The 21,764-nt window shown below is 48.5% G+C and overlaps 1 protein-coding gene across 1 annotated transcript; it reads right to left on the bottom strand.

Moving 5' to 3' along the window:
* Window positions 1–1,820: 1,820 nt before the first annotated feature.
* Window positions 1,821–19,417, bottom strand: LOC144148340 (iris-like). Its single transcript, XM_077679890.1, has 6 exons — window positions 19,394–19,417; window positions 18,231–18,316; window positions 17,576–17,954; window positions 10,738–11,049; window positions 5,807–6,063; window positions 1,821–2,473 (listed from the first exon to the last, which is right to left on the bottom strand). The coding sequence occupies exons 1-6, from the start codon at window positions 19,415–19,417 to the stop codon at window positions 2,164–2,166; spliced, it is 1,368 nt and encodes a 455-aa protein (XP_077536016.1). The 3' UTR covers window positions 1,821–2,163.
* Between the last annotated feature and the right edge of the window lie 2,347 nt (window positions 19,418–21,764).

The raw sequence follows: 21,764 nt of genomic DNA, 5'->3' as shown, positions 1-21,764 counted from the left end.
GCACCGGAGGGCAGCCGGTCTGTCTAGTGTCTAGCCGATCTGTCTAGTCTGTCTAACGAGATATGCCCTACGCCAGAAAAAAGTGCGTAGGTGTCCTCGTTGATATATTGTAGGGTTTAACGCGCCGACGCAACGCAGGCAATGAGGCGCACCGTAGTGGAGGGCTAAGGATTAATTTTGACCACCTTAGGCAGAAATCTCGTACACACGGGCGTTTTTCCTTTTCACCTCCATCAGGAAAGCGGCCGCCGCGGCCGGGAGTCGAACCGCGACCACGTGCTCAGCAGCGCTATTAGGTCTCCTCATGAATTTTATATGCTGCAATAAAGGTCTCAAGCTGCCGCGGTGAAAGTTCGAAAAAGTTTATTTTGGTTTCATTCATCAAAATTACGTAACAAAATGGTGCGAGCCAAATGGGCGCTCCGCTGTTCAGTTCTGAAAACACGAAGTGTAAATGACGGCTGCTTCAACGACCAGCTGCTGAAAAGAGGTGTTTGAGAGCCGGTTTCGCTTCGCTGTCGGTCACTAAAAGAGATGCCGTGGAAAACACGCGTTCCACGTCAGCTGACGTCACATTTACAACGGAAACTGCCCTTACGAGTCGGGAAAGCAAGGGAAAGTGGCCAGCGTTCGCTTTCCGTTAGGTCGGAACCGTTTAGGAACAAAGCTTGCAGCGTGCATCTTGCAGGCGCAGGCGTGACCGCAGTTCCTATCACATGGGCTCTCCTGTTTCGGGTGGATTCTCGAACCAATATTTTAGGCCTTCGTAGACGCTGCGTCGGGCGAAGGCGTCCGAGTGTCTAGACAGGAGGGCCAGTATTGCAAAACGTCCTGGGGGAGGAGGGGGAGCGCGAAGGGAGATGGGGCGTAAGCTGATATGCGAAATTTCGCAGTGGACACAAGCACCGCGCCAGCGTCCCGATGACATCAAGGTGGGATGCGATCACCGACGGCTCCGGACGCAAAAAACAAAAGTGAAGCGCGGGGAGACAGCTCGCAGCCGGGGTAAAGGCCCCGCCAAGGTAAAAAATCACAAGGCGAGGTTCTTGGGAGAGATAAAATGGGGAAGGGGGGGGGGGGGGCGGTTGCAACCGCGGTAGTTCCCCACGACGGATACCAAAGGCTTAGAGCAGCGTTTATTAGGCGGAAAATCGCGACGAACTTCGTAGCAGCGCTGTATTTAGGGACATAATTGTAGTAGAATCGCTGCTTATAAATATACCGCGCTTGTAATCAGCCAATCGATTTTAACAGTACTGAGTTATTGTTAAATTCAAGGCTCCGGCTTACTAATGTTTGAACTTGGGCTGGTGGGATCTTTTGCGTATTTTTGCATATATTGACCAAAAGCAGAGCGTAGAAGGAAAAGTGCGCTTTATTTTGGGAAAAATACATGTAATTCCATTCCCATTCCATTCCGGACAAAAGGCGCTTAATTCCATTCCAATTCCATTCCCTCAAGTATTGACGCCATTCCATTCCGGGGTCGCGAAAATGTGGAATGATTCCGGATTCATTCCAATTTCGGACTGGTAACTCCGCAACACTGGTCGTGGGCCGCTAAAATGGACTTATTATTTCGTGAGTGGCGAAAAAATTTGCTGCGAACGGGCATGCTGAGACAGCGTTCCTGCCCGCTGGTCTGGCTACAGAGCAGCCGCGGCCGCCCGATGCCCTCCGATCTGCGGTTGCGAACCTCGCGGTAGCCTTTGTCCCCGTACGAAACTTGGCCTGGAGTTTCATGACCAGAGAAGCATTGAAGGACTCTGGTCTAACATTGCACAATAAAAAAGGAGTTTATTACCGGTAGGGCCGGCAAGGTATTGCGACAAACGATGGAGTTTTTGTTTCCTGAAACACAAAGATACAGCTGTGCGTATCTTTACACTAACATGTTAGCTGCAGTATATATCTAAGCTGATTCGCGACGGCAGATAACCCGTGCTGCAAAATGCGCTGCAGTTTCTTATTCTTATATGTTGGGTAGATATTAAAGCGCACGATGAGATATGAACACAAATTCGCGGAAATATAGCTACGCTGACAGAAATCACAAAGCCGTTTGCATTGTTTACATTCATCATATGCACATGCCTGGGGCAGGCGCCACGAAGGCCCCGTAACCCAATTGTTCGGGACGCAACTGCCTAAGGTGGTGGGCGTTCAAACGAGTTTCTTCACCGAGCCGAAAAGCAGCACTACGTCAGGCCTGCGCTTGAGCACGAGCAGCATGAAAGGTCGGTCGACAACGAAATGCGTGTGGGGCAGCGGGCTAAGCGCCGTGTCTGCGGGGGTCTCTAGTTCAGGCGACAGCAGCTGTGGAGTCACCGAGCTCAGTGGTGCCGGCGTCAGTGTTGAATTGTCCGTAGATGCGTCGCTCTCCGTCGGAGGTCTGGCACCCTTGTGGTTTACGTGCAACACCGCCACATGGCGAACGGACGACAAGTGGGCCCCTTCGGCTTTGGTCATATACCTGCATCGTGCATCAGACAATTTCATGCCGACAAACCACATAGATTTACAGCAGCTATTGCTTTAAACCTAAACAAAATTCACTGGTCGTACACCTCGTACAAAACAGCACACGGGAGAATAGCACCATGCCTAATTTCGCCTGTGGAATAGGGCTGCAAAGACTAGGGTGGTGCAGATGGGGCAGAAACTGCCAGTGTTTATGCAGAGAGTACCTAAATAATGCACTGAATAAGCGCACTATATCTCTGTCACTGATTAACAATATTTACGATTGTTAGGTTCCCGAAAACGATGCGGCAAAATAGCAGCAGAGACGAGGCTTCAATCTTCTCTCGCGAATGTGTAGTGCAGCCGTTGCCTCCGCTAATCTTCCCCAAGGTGTCCATCACAGCTATGTGGCGTATACTATTCCCAGAGACTCACCGCAAGATGACCCTATACAAGTTTCCCACACAAACCTTGTACAAATTTCTAGGCTTGTTAATCACAAATAGAGGAACAAAAATTAGTAGGGAGCTTCGCATTAAAATTATAGACAAGCCATAAAAACAGAACGAGAGCATGCTGGTAATTCTAGCATGTGCACATGACAGAGAAGCCGTGCGTCTACCGCCGGTCTCGGCCACCATCGTCTGCGCTCGCGCGCGTTTCAATGCTGTGCGGGTGCGTCCGCGGAGCTTTCTCGCTTCTGCCGTAATGCCTGAGAATTCTTGCGTGGCAATTTTTTTCAACAGCCGAGCTGTTTAGGTGCACACAAATTCGACCGGAGTAGACGGAAAACCCCGAGCGCACGTGACCGCGTGCCTCACGGCGGCCTCCCGACGTCTCTGGCGCTAGGCGCTGGGCACGACCTCCGCGCAGTGTCTTTAGCAAAAAAAAATACACAGCGCAGGTGAGCGCCTGCCTCGCGGCGACCGCCCGTTGGCGCGCAGGCTTTCGCGTTGGCTTACACCACATCAGGAGCTCCTGAATTCGTCGTCGTCGTCATGTAGCGACCGACCAGCCACGGGTGCGCCGCGCTGAAGACAATGACGACAAATATGTCCAGCTATTCCACCACAATCAACATGTGCAGGCGGTCACGTGTTGATTGTGGAGGCCTACTTGTGGACCTCCACAGAGTGGACCTCCACTTCTGGACCTCCACATTGTGGAGAGCTGACGAAGAAGTGGAGGTCTATCAAGGCGAGGACCCGCTACAACAGGAATTTTCCCTACGCGGCTGTGCCGTCCAATGACGATGACGAAAGGGATGACGACGATTGCTACAGAATCTACATCCTTTACATACTCTACACACTTTAATGGGTCCGGCTGCTGTCTTTCTCTCCTGCGATCCGCTGTCTGTGTTGGGAGAAGCTAGGTCGAACACCCTCCCTGTTTCTCCGGCATTGCGCCACCAGCGCAAGCAGCGCCATTTTTTCTTTATTTATGTAACGTTTCGGGAATCCATACACTGTACGCCCACGTTTTTGCATGCCATGGCGCGCCCATTTAAGCACGCAAACGCCAAGTCCATCAATGCCCGCGTAGCTAGCCATACATACTACTGCCTCCGCAACCTGCTCCGTGGCCACTCCATTCTGATCGCGGTTGCTGTGTACGTAAGAACGGGTTAATACCGACACGCCGAACGGTGTGCCACTGTTTTGTCTCGGCGCCTTTAAACACCACGTATCACTTTCTCCTGAGAATCTTGTTTGTTTTTTGCTCTCAACGCTACTCTTACTCGTGCTCGGGCTGCACTCTCACTAGATCTCCTGTCAAAGCGTGCTTCTAACCAAGGCTTCAGGAAGCGCCTGTCGAAACTTTTGACGGTATTGGCATCTTCTGCCTACGACTGAAACGCCGACCGAACACGTCTTAAGCTTACGATAACCGATGGAAGTTGTCGCCACGTTGTCATCCTGGAGGACCCACCCAGAAATTAAAACGGCTCTTTTCAGATACTACTTTTGGACGTGTTTTAGGTCAGACTTAATGTACTTTTCCAGAAGTTGCTTTACAGATGGTAGTCTTTCTTGGGCTTCTTAACTGCTACAGTTTTGGTCGGTATGTAAGTCTGTCTTTCGGTGCTGCGATTTAGTTGTCGGGAAACAATTGGTGAAACAGGAGTATACCTAGGCAGAACCAGTCCAAACTTCTCAAACCGCTAGACCAAGTCATGTCTCATTTTCTTGGTGCAAATTAACCGTATGAAACATCTTAGGCCGAATTGATGTACATGAGCCTGAGTGGATGAGTTGTTTGTGTTCGTTTCTGCGATGGCGAGTGAAATAAATAAAGCGTTTAAAACTGCGCAGGTAGGCTCCAGCTACTGCGAGACGAAAGCAGGCACAAAAAGAACACAGCTCCCACTCGCAATGTTCCTAACCGAACAAGAAAGAAAGATAAAGAAATCAGCGCTGACACTGTATAAGGGACGCGAGCAGTGCGAAGGCGGGAAAATAGAACTAATTGAACAAACCTCCATTTACTTCATTTAGAGAGGAGATAAAAGGCAGGGAAAAAGCGTGAGCGAGCAAAAAGTAGAAAAGCAGTTTCGTGGCGGCACGCAGACTGCTGTCGTTTTTCAACGACATTTCCAGTGGAGAAAGCGGAAACCTGGCCATTTTTTGGTTTACATTAGCCTCCTTCCATGAGCCCCAGAAAGCTATTCTTGCGACGAAATGTTCAGTTCGCCAATGGTAAAACCGACGATCTTGTGTGCAGAAGGGTCATCAATCACAAAGTTGATTTTTTTTTGTTATTTTGGGCTTCCTGCTGTAATACTCCATAAGGAGTTCGAAGCCCGAATTTCGGAAAGCGCGAAACCTGGGTAGCCTCTTTCTATTATAGTCACCTGCCCCTCCTTGTTGACTCAAATTACAGTGCACGGCTCGCTTTAGTGTGCTTCCAGGATAAGCAACTAGCCATTGGAAGGTGGTTTGTTGAATACACATGAATACACTCTCCAAGTAGGAATCATACTCCCACCATGCGTATCTCTTGGGCGTAAATAGTCTAGACAGGATGATCGAAACCCTGAGAACACTTGGTGACGACGGCCAAGACAGACGGGAAATCGTAGACCGCACCACCTCATTTACTTGACCTACTGTGACAAGGCATCGTACATTGTCTCACGAGTGCAAGTTTAGATATCGGCATCTGCTTGCGTAAGGAAACCCAGTTACCGCGTGGAGAATGTGGAGGGCTACGCATGTGTCATTCCAGTTGGCTTCTTTTGTTCAAGTGTTTCTGTGTGAGATTGGACTTTCTACTACTAACAAAAACTTAATGCCCTTGCGCCTCTTGTGCACGCTTGCTTACTACGCCCGCGGCAGCTAACCTGAGGTTGGCCCTGTCCGTAAACAGCAATCCGAGGCCCATCGCTTTCAGGACGGATGAGAGCTCAGTGACGTGACGCAGCCTGAGCAGCGGAAGGCACACTGTCACCAGAGGCCGCTCCTCAAGTCGGGCGATGCAGTGCAGCAGCTTCGACGCAGTGACATGCTTCTCGAGCGACGTGAGCCCATCGACGCGCGCCGGCAGCAGGATCACCAGGGACACGTCACGGTTCTCGTATGGCACCTCCAGGGCCGTCACCTGATCGGAGAACAAACCATGTGGTGGGAATATGAACTGCACAATGCGCAATGACGGTTTTAAAACCGCCATAAATTATAAAGAGTGATGCATTTTATGAGAACCCTACGGGGCTACTGGGCACTGGGAGCTCTGCCAAATGCGCCTCCCTCCACACGCCCCACCAATTCGAACGGCCACCTCACAACTCACGCTAGAAGCACTTTATTTTCATTTTTACGCGGAGGTCAAAACCACTGCCGCTAACAGGCTAGGTCGACTCATTGTTAGTTGCTAATTGCTATAGTTGAAACTCGATTTTATGAAACTCGATTTTACGAATTTCTGATTTTACAAACAAATTTGGGTTTCCCTCGCAGTTTCCCGTAGGCTTAATGCTTTTACTAAGTCGAAATAACGAAACAAACTTCGCCGCCACATCCGTTTTAATGAATCAATCTGGGAAACAAAAATTCCCCGCATTTCCCCGAGGGGAAGAATGTGAAAGTGCGAATGCACGAGTTGAATTTGCGCGGTTCGGTAATGTTCGCGAAAGAGAGATCACACACACACACACAACTACAAAGAAAGAAAGATGCATTCATTCACAGACACCTATTTGTGTTGTCGTTGTACTTGATTGCTAGAGCGGATCTCAGCTTTGAAATTTCGTGTCAGTACTCCTTTAAGCGGGTGCATTAGCCCTTCTCACGCCCGATTCCTGGCCAATCCCCCACGTGGGTATGTGCCATGTCAGCGGCCAGGCAGCGCGCGCCCACCTCCCCCCGTTGCCAAGGAAGACGAGGAGATTCCTGGCCAATCCCCCACGTGGGTATGCTATGCGGACATCGCCGGTGGACGCAGGTTCAGGGTCGCTTAAGAAGTGCATTCGCACTTAAAAAGAAGCATAGAAAAAGAGGTTCTTCCAAATTTATGGCGTATGGAATGTCTGGCAGTGTGCTGCCAGCGCAGGAGCGAAAGCACACTGCCTCCACACTTTCAAAGGAGCTTCCAGCCTTCTACTTCCGGGGCTTCGTCGGGCTCCAAAATCCCGCAACACGAGCAGGAAGAGGCATCGCCCAGTTGGGAAGAGGTTCGTCGGTGTGATGAGGTGGCCGCAGATCAGAACTTCAACGACTTCGTGAACGCCGACTCAGACCCGAGCACTGACACAAGTTTTCGACGACGAGGAGGTAGTGCAGCCTGTTTCCGGCGAACAAAAGGAGTCTTAAGATGCGAATGATCCCGACACTGCCGAAGCTCCCGTGCCCACACCAAGCCAGGTGATGGATTTCGTTGACCTTCTGAGGTTGTTTGCTGGGCAAGCGCCTAGGGCGCTTTGAATTCACTGGCCATCTACGAGAAGTGTGTGCTCCCCATGTTCACGAAGCGCGCAGACTAAAATCACGAGCTTTTTCACTAGGCAATAAATTTACCATACTCTCGATTTTACGAAGTTCCAGATTTAACGAAATAATTCGCGAGTCCCGGTGAGTTCGTTAAATCAAGTTTCAACTGCATTCCATACTGCGGTTTGGGTTTGTTCTACACGTTGTTATCGCCAGGCTTACGTCCGGCGAGGTATTGGTACTAACCGCATGCACTGAATACTAACGGGCCTTTTCATACTCAATGAGTGGCAGCGGCTTCTGTTGGTTCGGCAAAATAAAAACAGCCTCGTCTTTCTGTGATTTGTGAAGCTGGCATGATCCAGTCGTACTGCTGTTCAGCCGCCTCGAGATAGTGGTATAAAATAACCGCACAACAGGCTAATTGGATGGCCCGCGTTTGCTACGGCGGATTTTAATTGTTATTGACGTGGTTTCATGCACAGACTTTCTCACGGAGAACTAAACTGGCATTTAAAGTTTTCTTGCTGGATTTCATATGAGTCGCTCCGGATACCTGGCTGTGGGTTGAAATCTCCATTAGGGAAAAAAATAAACTGTAAGCCAACATGAAGACCGAGTGGGAGTCAGAGGAAGAAGCCTTTGTTCTTCAAGGGACATCGACAGGATGATGATTGTAATAATAATAACTTTATGTAAAAATCAAACTGAGCTAATTGGGGAAGAATCACTGCCTATAGAATAAAAATCACCCATCGGAGAGAAAAGCTACAGTTGTTCTATGGCTAAGGACGTTATATTAAGTTATATTAAGTCATATTAAGTGCGGTTTTATGTCTGTTTTTTTCCTACGCCCTGAAACTCATTATTTCCATGCCAGCATGGTCAGTTCTAGGAAGAAATCGTGGTTTATCGGGGCCTGCAGCGTAAAGCGAGCTATATCTTTAAGGATACAAATTAGGTTAAGTGCAAATCTTGTTAACTTAAAAAAACTTCGTTGAAATTATATCCAACCACTTTATTCTAAAAATGACCTTAGAAAAAACTGGTCCCCGTATAATTACTGTGGGATCACGTATTTAGTGCTTGAATTTGTTGAAAACAATAAACAACAATTTCGTAAAGATTTCTCTGACATGAAAATGCGGCCTCGAAGTCTCAGGAAATCAGTTTCGGGTAGCGCGCATTTATGTTGATGCCTGCAGTCAAAAGTGCAAAAAAAAAATTTAGAGATCTTGTGAAAGCTGTCCATTTCATGGCGTCCCTATTTTTGAAACGTTTAGGAAAGCTTCAGCAGAAAAAACCTTGTACACCACTTGTTGTGAGCTCCCGTTCAAAGAAACGAAGGCTGCACAGCTTCTGAGAAAGGAAACCAGTCTTTTGAATGTTCGCGAAGGAAATTCTGTACGCTCATTCACTCTTCCCGAAGTTCTCCAGTCAACCCAAGAGACTTAATTTCTTCTAAGTAAGGGAAATTCAAGATGTATCGATTTTCCTCGGTTATCATAAAACTAATTCCGAAGTTACACTTGTCGTTTCGTTGTTTCTCAGAGAGCGCGACTCTAGGTCACTAATGCAGCAAAAGCCAAAGCAGTCAAGAGGGGATTGGAACGCCATGCATTCTTGCACATTTCATGACTGATAGTGTACCCTTAGTACTTCTTCTTTAAGCCGGATTTTTACAGTGAAGGATAAAAATCTATGAATATGTACTGATCACGCATGAAGGTTTCGATGAACGTAAGTTTTCAATACCATCCATTTGTAGGCTTGCTGCTATTCCTTTCTTAACAAAGTAGATCGAAGCTTTATATCTCGTGGAGCCGATTTGGGGTGATCTTCTCAGCTACTTTAAGATTGTTATCACTAGCCACGACTTTCTAGAAAATTTCGATCTGAATTTATTGATTCGTGGCTTATTTTATTTTTTACTGTTTAAAACCAGCAGTTCCTCTCAAACCTCACCAGCTGTCCAACCGTGCAACCCCTGTTAAATATCCTCGTCAAGGCACTTGATGGCGAAGAGCGAGAAGGCTGCTCCTGTGCGCAAGCGCGTGCTACTTTCACTTTTTAGTTAAATGTTTTTGTTCCACGCCACCACTGGTATCGCTCGTCTCAACACACTCTTCTTCAGGCAACCGCGGCGTTTCAATGTGCGAGAGACAATGAGGTGTTCCACATATCACTGTTTTTCTTGGGAGAAACAACGAAAGACCTATTTATTTAATGAACGATGACGAGGAAAGCCCTGGTGACAGCAAGATCAAGAAGTTCTAAGGCGTGGTTATGAAGAAGGTAATCATGCGAAAAGGTAGTAGAAACAAAAAAAAGCATGTATCAACTTTCATGCCACATGCAACTTGCCTAAGGAGAAATTAGTATCAAAAACGTCGGTGTAGATAAACTCACTTTCTACTTCTGCTGTTGTGAGTTGAAAACATACGGCGATATCCAAGCTCCTTAATTATGTAACATTGCCAAGTCGTTTGCCCAAGTCGTTAGCAATCCGTAAACTTTGAGTGCCTCAAAAACAGAGGATTGTGAATTGTGATACAAAAAGATTTAAGAAAATCAACAAACTTTTCTCTATGAGAAGCTGTCAATATGAATCAAGTTGCCGTAGACGTGGGTTAGTGTGGTCGCTGCAATAGAATAACACAAAATGCAGCAAGTACCAATTCACATTAGCTATTCGGACCGAACAAGAGGATTGGAGCGCCCCAGTCTAAAGCAAAGCGCGAGGTGAAATTCGGACCCACAGAAATATAATTGCTGCAAGATGGCTGAAACACCAGCTTGTGCAAACCAACGTTGAGGAGTTAGCTTCGAAACCAGTTGTGGATGTGTCATAAAACAGTATCAGCGATGCAAGACAAGAAGGGCCACGTTAACGGAGGGTCAATATCGCCATAAAAAATTTTCTTGCACATCGCTTTCTCCTCTCCCGCTCCATGCAAGGGGCAGTTGCAATGGGGCGATGTAGTGCGTCGGTGCTATAGACCCTTCGCAAAATGGCCAAATCGTTGGCGGAAAAGCAGCAAGCCACTCTGGCAACACTGTGCACCCGCTGCGCCGCCATTAGAAAGGAAGCGAAAAGGCTGCGAGCACAGAGTTTCTATGGAGTAGCTACCGTCCACCGTCCACGTAATTGCATACGCGTCGTGGGGCAACAGACTCGTGAAGCCGTGGGCGAAAACGTGCAACCGCAGCGGTGTTGCTACGACCTTTCTAATGGCGTCGTCACGTTCACCACCAGTGTTACCACCGATGAATTCTCAGTGTTGTCCGCCTTTTTGCAGAGTCTATTGTCCCTACGTTTCCATGACGCAGCCAGAATGACACTAACCTCGAGCTCGGTGCTCTCGCACATGCGGAAAGTACCACGCTGGACCATCATGCCCACCGAGACGGTGGCCTCGGGCGTCTCGTGGAAGTCCCCGCTGACCAGGCGGAAGGAGTAGCGCCACGTGCCCTCGAGGCGGATCGAGGAAAGGAAGACGAGCAGGCTGTTCTCGTCCACCGATCCCGGGGGGAACACCTCGCGGCCAGGCTTGAACGAGAACGATGACAGGGTGCGCACTAGGGCATCCATCGTCAGGCGGCACTGCTGGGCGCTCTCGGCGAAGTCGCGGCGGTCCAGCAGGTACGAAAGTCGTTCCTGTAAGGAAACATCGTTGTTCCTCAAAGAAAGGCTGCAGCCAAGGATGCAGAAGGGCCATTAGGGGGCCAGGCAAGTCACATGTCCTTGTATGGGCTCTCCAAGAAACCCGCCTTGTCTCCGCGACAACCAAACTGTACCATCGCAATTTGGTATCACCATGATCAGCAAGTCAAGCCACATCGACTAATACCATTCTCATCGCCTTTAGATCACCCCACCTTTCAAACCAGCGATAGAAGATTTCCTCAGGCGGGTTGCTCGGCTAAGCCTAACGCGGCTCGCCTCGCCATCAGCCCTACCCGACATAGCTGCCGCCGCAGCCGACGCAGATGCGCAGGGGCAGACGCCGCCACCGTGATGCTCGCCAACCCGACCACCGACGCCGTGGAGAAAGCCGCAGGCTCTGCGATTCCATCGACCTCAACCCAAGTAACTACGAATGACATTGTCTGAAGCATTCCGAACGCCCTGCCATCGAATACGATACCGAAACCCCCTCTGGACAAAATGCACGTCACTGCCGATGACGACGAAGATTTTCCCACTGAATAACCCCCGAACTCCAACCACTGGATCGTACTGCGCCGTGAACATCGCACCCTCGCGCCAATGGTACCACCGAATCACAGACCCACTCCAAAAACCACCGACGTAACGCGCAATGACCGAAACAGCCTGAGCCCACCACGCCGTCAGTTACTTCCCCCCCCCCCCAATCTCCACTTCCGCCCACGGACATCACGATAATCCTCAGGCCACGAGGCAGCCTGAATTGTTCCAACATTCGCGTTTGAGATTCGCATCCCTTCTCCAGCTGCAAGCACACCTACCGACCAACCGGGAAGCTTCGCCTTCATTACCAGTCTAATTTCATCGTAGTGAGCAGACCTTATGAGTACTGCGCACAGCGCTACGCATCACTCACCCCGCTCATCATCCAAGGAAAGACCTATGCCCTGGCCACACATGTTCCAGCACCTGCAAACCCCTGCAATGGAGTTATCTTCGCGTTACCATATGACCTACCACCAGACGACGTCCCTCACAACTTCACTGAGCCCAACCCGCACTAACAAATCATCGACGCAAAACGTATGTGATCTACTCCTCTCTTTCAAATTGCTGGGTCCCTCCAAATGCATCCGTTATCAGATGGTCACATTCCGCTGTCGCCCGTCCAAACGCATAGGTGTAGCATGCCACCTCTGCTGGGCCACCGGGAAAAGACCGGATGTCTGTCCCAACCCTGATACTCCACCACGGTGCCCAACATGCGGCCTCAGCTCTCCACCAGACCAGCATATTTGTCACCTCTTCCGCCTCACCTTGTCCGGCCCCCACCCAACAAAATCCCCTGCCCTCTCCCAACGATACCTGCCCAGACCGCCCCCAAAAAAGGACACCCGAGCTCTTACCATCGGGCGAGTTATCTAGAAGTCGAACCAACTTCAGTCACCACTTTAGGTAACTTAGGTAACACCACCACCTAAAACGAGACTTCCAATAACGCATATCACAGAAGAACTTTCCTCCCCTCTCCAGTGAACATCAACAACCTGTGAACCACCCCAAAGCAACTTCACCACCCCTCTCTACAAAACCGACGTGGCGGAAGTGACACCAACACTCCGCATACAGGACTCCCAATGCACGAAAAGCAAGTTACGCCCAGGTCAGCTCCAGTCGCTTCTAAGCCACTCCCACCTCCTACCAACGCTCCTTCCCTGCCAACCCTCCCGATGCCTTCCCCTAGGAATTACGGCTACTGAGACAACAAGTTGCCCACCTCAGAGCCGAAAATGCCTAACTACGCGCTCACCCTTCCCAACCCACACAACTAAACTCTCTCAAAGTGCTCCCAACCGAACAAAACGCGAGCCTCCGAATCTCCCGACCAATCCCCTCGAGACAGCATTACCCGTCCAGAAAAACAACTAAATGCACAAAACGCAAACATAGCTGTCCTCCTCGACACTGTTTACGTCCTCACGCCGCGGACATCCCTCATGCAGCCCCACCTAGAAACATTACCCCTAGTTTTCTCTCTCCCTACCTACCTTCAACACATAAAAAATGGCCCACCCAACCACCTCCTCTAATACTCTGCGGATGCGGCAATGGAATTGTCGACGATTCCGAAGTAAACGCGCACCGCTACGAGCCCTTATCAACGATACCCCCGAACCCCCGACGTCATATCCCTCCAAGCACCAGGAGCAGCATCCATGTATGTTCACTTCCCCACAATTAAAAAGAACTCTAACACGGCCATACCAGTCAATAAGAAGCTCACAGCACAATAATCTAGAACTGCGAACCGAACCGACCACCTCCCTCACACATTCATACGCCTCAATACAAGACCCACACCACACAGCCCACCTACATACTAAACGACTGGTACACACTTTCTATGAACTGTTTAAACAAGCTATAACACCGGCGAACAAAGCCTCCTTCATAATTTCCTCCTATTCCAATGCCCCATTACCAAGCTTGGGGTTATTTCACCCAGAAAAAAAGACGGACTCTAATGGGAAGCAATACAGCATCCCCACCTCACCATTGAAGACTAAACGTACATTCGCAGCTTGGACGGCACCAGCACACAGCGAGACACACTACTACACCTCTCCATTACTAAGCACACCCACTGCACCACGTCGCTATGTTTAGACTATAAGCGACCATTACATCCTCGACATCACAACTACCACCACGCCCCTTACAGCGTAACAAAACTCGACCGCGCACAATAATCAATTGGCACCAATTCTGAATACCCGCACGCAAGCACTTTCCATCAACCAGCATCTCAACCTCTCAACCTAACAGACCAGATACGCGGAATACACACCGATATCCTACCGATATTATGCAATACCCATGTTTGATGCCAAATAGACTCATTATTATTATTATTATTTTGTTTTATTATTATTATTATTATTATTATTATTATTATTATTATTATTATTATTATTATTATTATTATTATTATTATTATTATTATTATTATTATTATTATTTGCCGCCCGCAGCTTGAGTATGCTTGTGTTGTTTGGAATAGCACGTGTAACACATAGTAACACATAGTCTAATATCATTGAGATGGTTCAATAACTTTATATCTATCTTTTTTAACCATGGCTTCCCCGACAATAATAACTTTGGTTCATTTTCTGCATTGACGTGTATGTGTGCGTGTGTATGTGTGTGCGTGTGTGTGGGTGTGTGTGTGCGCGTGGGTGTGTGTGTGTACGCGTGTGTATGTATGTGTGCGTGTGTGCGTGCGCGTGGGGGGGCGTGTGCGTGTGTGCGCGTGCGCTTGTGTGTGTGCGTGTGCGTGTGCGTGTGCGCGTGCGCTTGTGTGTGTGTGTGTGTGTGTGTGCGTGCGTGCGTGCGTGTGTGCGTGTGTGCGCGTGCGCGTGCGTGCGTGCGTGTGCGTGTGTGCGTGCGTGCGTGTGCGTGCGTGCGTGTGCGTGCGTGCGTGCGAGCGTGCGTGTGCGTGCGTGCGTGTGTGTGTGTGTGTGTGTGTGTGTGTGTGTGTGTGTGTGTGTGTGTGTGTGTGTGTGTGTGTGTGTGTGTGTGTGTGTGTGTGTGTGTGTGTGTGTGTGTGTGTGTGTGTGTGTGTGTGTGTGTGTGTGTGTGTGTGTGTGTGTGTGTGTGTGTGTGTGTGTGTGTGTGTGTGTGTGTGTGTGTGTGTGTGTGTGTGTGTGTGTGTGTGTGTGTGTGTGTGTGTGTGTGTGTGTGTGTGTGTGTGTGTGTGTGTGTGTGTGTGTGTGAAAGCGTGTAATTTTGGTTCAGTGTAACCACTGCTATTTGCTTTTATCGTGGGAGATGTGCACATCTTGCGTCGCCTGTTCCCATTTAAAGCAAATCTTTACTACTTTCGTCCAGCGATTTCGTGGAGGAAGCGCAGGGACACCTTTTGACGTGAGACACACCCCCGACGACACACCCGTCGAAGCGCATGGTGTGGTTCGCCGGGCCCGCAGATGGCGCCTGCGGGCGTCGACAATGGTCGCTACTGCCGCTGCGGCCGAGGCAGCCGACTACCCCCGCAGCCTCCCATGCATGCAGCACTGGGTCGTTTCGGGCAACGTGACTCGTCTCGAGCCCGGCGAAAAGGAACGGTGCATCCACCATAAATGAACGCCGCGTTCGCCCGGCCTCCTTCTGTGAGCGTTGTACGGAACCGTACGGCTTTGAGACGGGGTCGGCAATACAGTTAAATGAAAGGTTAACCAAGCGAAACCAAGACTCAACCAGACTAAGCCAAGCTTTTGCTTTGCATATGCAAGCTTAGCTGAGCTAAGCTGTAGCCATTTTTGTTTTTGTTTTTCTCGTGCGCCAGCACAAAGGCCCTCTGGCTGTTCTTGGGCACACTAATAAACATTGATTGATTGATTGATTGATTGATTGATTGATTGATTGATTGATTGATTGATTGATTGATTGATTGATTGATTGATTGATTGATTGATTGATTGATTGATTGATTGATTGATTGATTGATTGATTGATTGAACTTCAACTCCCTCCGTTACTCTAAACCCCAGACTCTCACACCTCTTTCAGGCCCACCAGGGTCTCAACAACAAGTGGAAAACGCAACGCCACAATACCAAGCTACGCTGCAGAATGGCCCTTCTAGAAATAGCATGCAACTGCAAATTACCGCTTTGGGACGCATGTGTGACAGCCTTTGTACAGGCCGCAGCATAAAAAAACATGGCGTACACTGAGGCACCTACTCGACCCCTCTACCTGAAAACAGAATCACAAGCATGCCACAACCGAGTGGCCCATAATATCAGGGGATACGACTAGACATGGGCGCAAATTCCTCGTCGCCGGAACCACAAGCTCTATTCTTTAATGGGGATGGAGGGTAAAACCGACTAAAAATTTGATTTTTTATTATAGTGCCAAATATTCTAACATCCTTCGAAAACGTCCTCACGAAGTGCCATCCTCAGATGCGCACAAGAAGTCATTCAAAAATGGCGCAAAACGCGCCCCCATGTGACCCCGCCTAGTCACAGCGAGTTTCGTGGGAAGCAGAGTGGTATTTACAATTATTATGTTCCTTTAAAAACACGGGATCATGCTTATTTTTATATTAACATACACATATAGCGCATAGTTACTTGAATTCCTCTGTTGTTCAGTATTAGCCCAACTGCCGCTGCTTTAGTTGAAATTACATTGTACTTGCATTGCGAAACGTTTGTTTACGTCAGGTCGATCGTCTATCATTCTGTTTGGGGGTGCGTAATTGGCTTCTTTTTCGACATATTACAACAATCTTTAATTCCTTGCCTACACTGTAATAGTGGGATTGTCTCGTTCTTCCTGTAATCCGCGCAAGTAGCGGCAATTTGTATAATTGAAGGAGATTTTTGAATTTTCTCATCAACTATTTCAATTTGCGAAACCTTTTTTAGTGCGTTGTTCACCAATCCTATATACACATTTTGAGCGAGAATAAACATGTTCTCACCAAAAGTACTTTTTAGTCACACTTATTTCTGCCAAAAATGACTAAAATTTGTATTTATGCTCTGTAAGTATTTTATAAACGTCAACGGTTAGTGCCACCATTATTATTCTGGTTCAGAAAAAAGCCTGTGTCGTTTGTCTGAGTTCAAAAATGTTTCAGCCCTGTGCCTGCAAAACCATTTCTGAAAATGTTCCTTAAGCCCAGAAGAAAAGCTAAGGAACTCTGGAATTTTGTTTTAAGATGTATTAAATATTTCTGCATGACATTTTCACACGGTTAGTAGTTCTTTATTACACATACCGCCAAAAGTTCGAGGCGATTGCTCAAAAAGAAACGACGTTAGCCGCAGACGTAGTTGGACACCTACGTCTGCTATCCATCTCCCCTCAACCTACTCCGGCCCCCACCTAGACACCACTTTCACACTCGCAGAGCTGCAATCTACACACTCTCACACAAACCACAACGCCTGAACCAGACGGCATAACATACACCACCCTTGGAAACCTGGAACCTCACTAAAACCAACATCTCCTGGACTACTACATCTACTGCTTGCGAACTGGGTCTTTAGCAAAAGAACCCAAACATGCCACCATATCGACATGGTAAAAAGCGCACTAGACGGAGAAAAGGAACAGGGAAACGGGACCAGCGCTAGACATCTACTCAGAACGGCAAATTGTTCGCATCCACACGTACCGAATAATTGCGAAACTTCCCGTCTCGATTTAGTTTTCAATAAACGGAATTTTTTCCCGAGAGGCTTATGGTTTTCTCGCAAAGCTGCAGATAGTATAACCTTGATACCCGTAAAACCATTTCACATTTACAATTTGTCGCTTTGAGGCAAAAAATTTGGAAATGTGTAATAAGGATACCCCGAGCTATGTTCTTGAAAGCGACATGGCATGCAGCGGGAACACGTACGCTGAACGCTAGAAAACAAGATATTTCTCCGAAATTGTGGTAAAGGAGATTCATGATTCCCTGCTTGTAATTAAGGCACGTGACTACCTGTAGCCGGTAGTAGGATGCGGTGAGTGGCACGCTGACGTCATAGAAGAGCGCCATGAAGCAGGTGTAGTTGAATTGGTGCACGCGAAGCTTCGGCCGGTGGAAAGGCGCGAACAGTGCCTGTGCCTCGTGCTCGAAGGCGCGTGCCTTGCGGAACGGCGCCCAGTGAATATGCAGTGCCCGCCCGATGGCCTCGGCCTCAGGACTGCGAGATGCGCAGCCGTGGAGAACCATGACCAGCGAGCTGGCAACCATGTACGGCGAGATGAGGATGTTGCGCGTGTAGCCGCCCTCGCGAAGCTTCTGGCACACGTCCACGCCGAACTGCAGCAGACATCCGCTCAGGGAGGGAGCCATGAAGAACGACGGCTCACGAATCCTGCACAAGGCGCACGGACAGCAATATCTGGTAGCTGAGCATGATAAGCATTTTTGAATAACTGCAAATGGAGCAGTAAATACAAAAGAGCGTGAATACATTAAAGGGTGGTTAGGCAAAAAAGATTCTGCACCAAATACTAAGAAACTAGGAAGCTGGTGGGCAAAAAGACAACTTAGAAATCAAATAGTTCTACTCATTGAATATTCCCAAACTTATTGGTTACGGTATGGGCTACCGTAATACCGCAGCAGCAAGCCAGCCTTTCGAACGAACCTTTTAGTGTCGGCGTCCATCTCGGAGCTCTCATCCTCTGAAGAAAGGGCGTCATCCGAGTTGGTGCTGTGCGAGTCCCGAGATACCTGCGAGTTGCTTGAAACGGACGAGGTCGAAGTGGAGTCACTGCTGCGTCGAGGTGAGCACCAACGGCGCCCTTTCGCAGTTGTGGACGCGCAAGACTTGCGACTCCGTGAACGCTGGCTTCGCGACTGCGTTTCCGGTACGTGCACTTCCCCCGAGGCGGAACTTATCTGGTCCGTGGGGGCGACCTTCAATGAATTGCCGCGCATTGTGATGACCAGGCAGGACGGCAGGAAGCACTCAGCCTCTCCTTCTTCTGTTGTTGTTGTTGTTGTTCCTTCACTATATTGGCGCATACCCAATCAGGGGATCGGCCAAACATCAGTCGCTAATTTGAATGAGATTGCTGCCTAGGTGGATGATTCGAGGAAAAGTTAGAAAATTTTGGAAGCTTTTTTCTTCATGTGTTTGAGGAATCGAGATTGGAAATTAGTCAATACTGAAACAAATAAATAAAGAAAGAAAGAAAGAGAGAAGAAGAAGAAGTAGAAGAAGAAGAAGGAGGAGGAGGAGGAGGAGGAGGAGGAGGAGGAGGAGGAGGAGGAGGCGGAAAATAATAATAACAAAAAAAACGGCAATGGATACGTTTGGAGGGGTCTGGTGAGGTTCCAGATTAAGATACGAATTAGGTTGTGAATCTTTTTGGAATTTTCTATGAAGCGCAGAAGAGCAGAACAAAAATCCCGGCTTCCCCTTCTTCTTCATCGTCGAATCATTCAGAGACATGGCGTCCTATCCAGCATCCGCAGCGACATTCCATTACGAAGACAGTGTAGTCGGGTTACTTCCTCTTACACCTAGCGCCATCTGGTGGTTTCCTTTGAACATTGTCGCAATCCTCTTGAACCACTGCGAAAGGCTGATTCACACGGCGGACGAAATCACTTATTCGAACCGCGGAAGAATACCAGGTGATACGACGTCGCCGATTGGTGACTAGTGAACGGAACGCGGACACGCGTGCTGACAATGCGAGGCTTCTCTTCCGTCCGCAATCCTGGCGGGGGAATACAGCAAAATACTGCGCTTTTGCCGCTTTTGGAGCTGTGTGAGCGCCAGTGAGCGGTTTTGGCGCTCACACAGCTGGATAGTCTAGCAACCATGCCTGTCGACTCGGAGTGGAAGGCATGTCGAGATCGCCACTACACCTTTGTTTGCTGCCAGTGTTATGCAACTGAGTTCTTTTCTCGCCTAACACGGCTGGTTTCGGGTTTGATAGGGTTGCACACGGTGGTACGGAATTTCCGCGCCAGTGGCATTTCTCTTTGAAAATGGCTTGGCAGTAGTGTTGTACGGAAAGGCGTTCCTGGAACTAGTTCCTTCTTGGAGGAACGGAGTAACGCCACCGTTCCATTTAGGGTCGATAGAACTGTAACGGTAACTCGTTAGGTTTATAAAGGAACGGCAAGAACGGCGTTCCTTCTGCAAACGTTACATCACCAGGATTTGGCTGTTTTTGATGTCAAGGCTCGAGTACAAAAATCCACCAGTCACTACTGTGTTTATCTTCCTATTGGCGTGCACCCTTCAGCGGAACGTGCTTCCTCGAAGGTCAAAGGCAGAAGAATAACCACGCAGCGGGCCGTAGCTTGTGCTTGCTTTCATGCCGGTTGAGCTTACGCAGCGTTCCACGGGTAAATAGCGCGGCCGCGAGAATGCTTTTCACCTTTAATCGTTTGTCTGGGGAGGCCAGGATGCGCGTATGGCCGATAGAATTGTTCCCTGCCGGGGAAAGGTTGCCTAAGTACCTGTATATTGTCAGGGGTAATTACTGCATTATTGCGCGCGAGGCGCGGGTGCGTTGTTGTCGGAAGAGTGGTGCTCGCTGTGAGGTCATTGAAAGGGTCACCGGGTACCAATAGAGCTGGGCGCGCCGCAGTGTCTCGGGAAGCTGTACTTCTCGACGCCAGAGTACGCGCGCAATTCCTCACGGCGCGGTATGTCGCCGATCTGGCGGGAATCGGTCGACGGTAGTGCCAGGTCTTTTTGTATTGCACGCGCCGCGGCGTGTTAACGAAGGACAGGAATTTCGTCATTATTGTGCCTAATTTAGTCGCGCGTCGTATGGACAATACCCAAGAGTGGCCGTCCGAAGGTCGACAGCCAGCTTTTTTCAGAGTTGCTTTTCGAAGATCGTTCGTGAAAATCCTCACCAAAAGTTTTTGCAACTTTGTTTTTTTTTTCCTTTTCGCGCGTGCTCATACAATGATATGCCCATCTGTATTTATCTGTGTGTCTGCGTGGAATAATACTTAGTTGTAAGTCTGCACCGGTCGTTGTGTACTTCTTTCTGTGCGGTGTCTTCCTTAGTGTAGCTTACACCTTTTGATAATGGGCACCAACTCGCCAAATAAGTCCTTCTAAAGTACATGCCTCGACATCTGATGTGAATGTCACCTAGAATAGAGATACACTTCTTTAAAATATAATTTGTTATTATTTTAAACAGTAAAAGGTTAAAGATATTCTGGGTGCATTTACGTTGTTACCTTGCAATTCTGCGAGTTTTTTAATTGTCACTGCTATCATTATCGAACGGCATTTTTTTGCCTTGTAGACCCGCCTGGCCAAAGCGAATGTCATTTATAGCTAATGTCATTCGCGTTGAATGACATTAAAGATTTGTGTATTTTTCCTTTCGGCGAGGTTTCTTATTCAATAAATTGAATTATGTTCCTGTTTGTGAGTAAGTTTCTATTTGCACATCTGAAGCGGAGTAACCTTACTGTGCATTTGTATGACCGCACTGTAAAGTGCCATAATGTTGCACCTATAATAGACGAGCACCAAAGTCGCCGTTAGACATGTCTGGAGTTGGTCCAATGCTCCCTGAAAAAATTCGTCTTGGAGCGTTTCTTCAGATTCTATTTGTCTCCAGATAATCCGCTGCCGGTGGTGTTCACAGTCGTGTAATATACGTAGTTCGATGTGAGTTTTAAATATCTCACTTTAGTTCGCGTCAGGATTATCCGACACCGTATGTTATTCAAAAATGAAATGTAACGTTAATGTAACCACACGTTCCAATGTTCGAAGGGCAACTGGAACGCGTTCCTTTAGCAATAAAGGAACTTGTAACGTGAACTCGTTTCAAAATTGGCAAGGAACGAGGAACGAGCTTTCGTTCCTGTTTTAGAGGAACGTGTACAACACTGCTTGGCAGGACGCAGACCCACAATGTGAGACGGCGCAACGATGTACTTCATAGTGTTAGTTCAACACTTCCAGGCTGTGTGGGACAGCAGCCGCGAAGAGTACTGCAACAAAGAGGTCCAGGACGCGCTGTGGTAGAAGATAGATGTCGAGACGGATGCCGAATGTCAGGCGTTTGGCCCGTACATTGCCGGTAAGTGTAAAATTGTATGTCTAGCTTGACAGTCCAAAGTGAGGGCGCAAAACGGTTACCATAAAGCTCTAACCCCAAGCAACGGTAGCGACAATAGACGGGAC

Source organism: Haemaphysalis longicornis, unplaced genomic scaffold (genome assembly GCF_048455015.1).
Source record: "Haemaphysalis longicornis isolate Haplotype H1 unplaced genomic scaffold, Haemaphysalis longicornis Haplotype H1 scaffold_8, whole genome shotgun sequence".
NCBI lineage: Eukaryota > Metazoa > Arthropoda > Arachnida > Ixodida > Ixodidae > Haemaphysalis > Haemaphysalis longicornis.
Note: the sequence above shows the minus strand (reverse complement) of the source record. Positions and strands in the feature narration are given on the sequence as shown.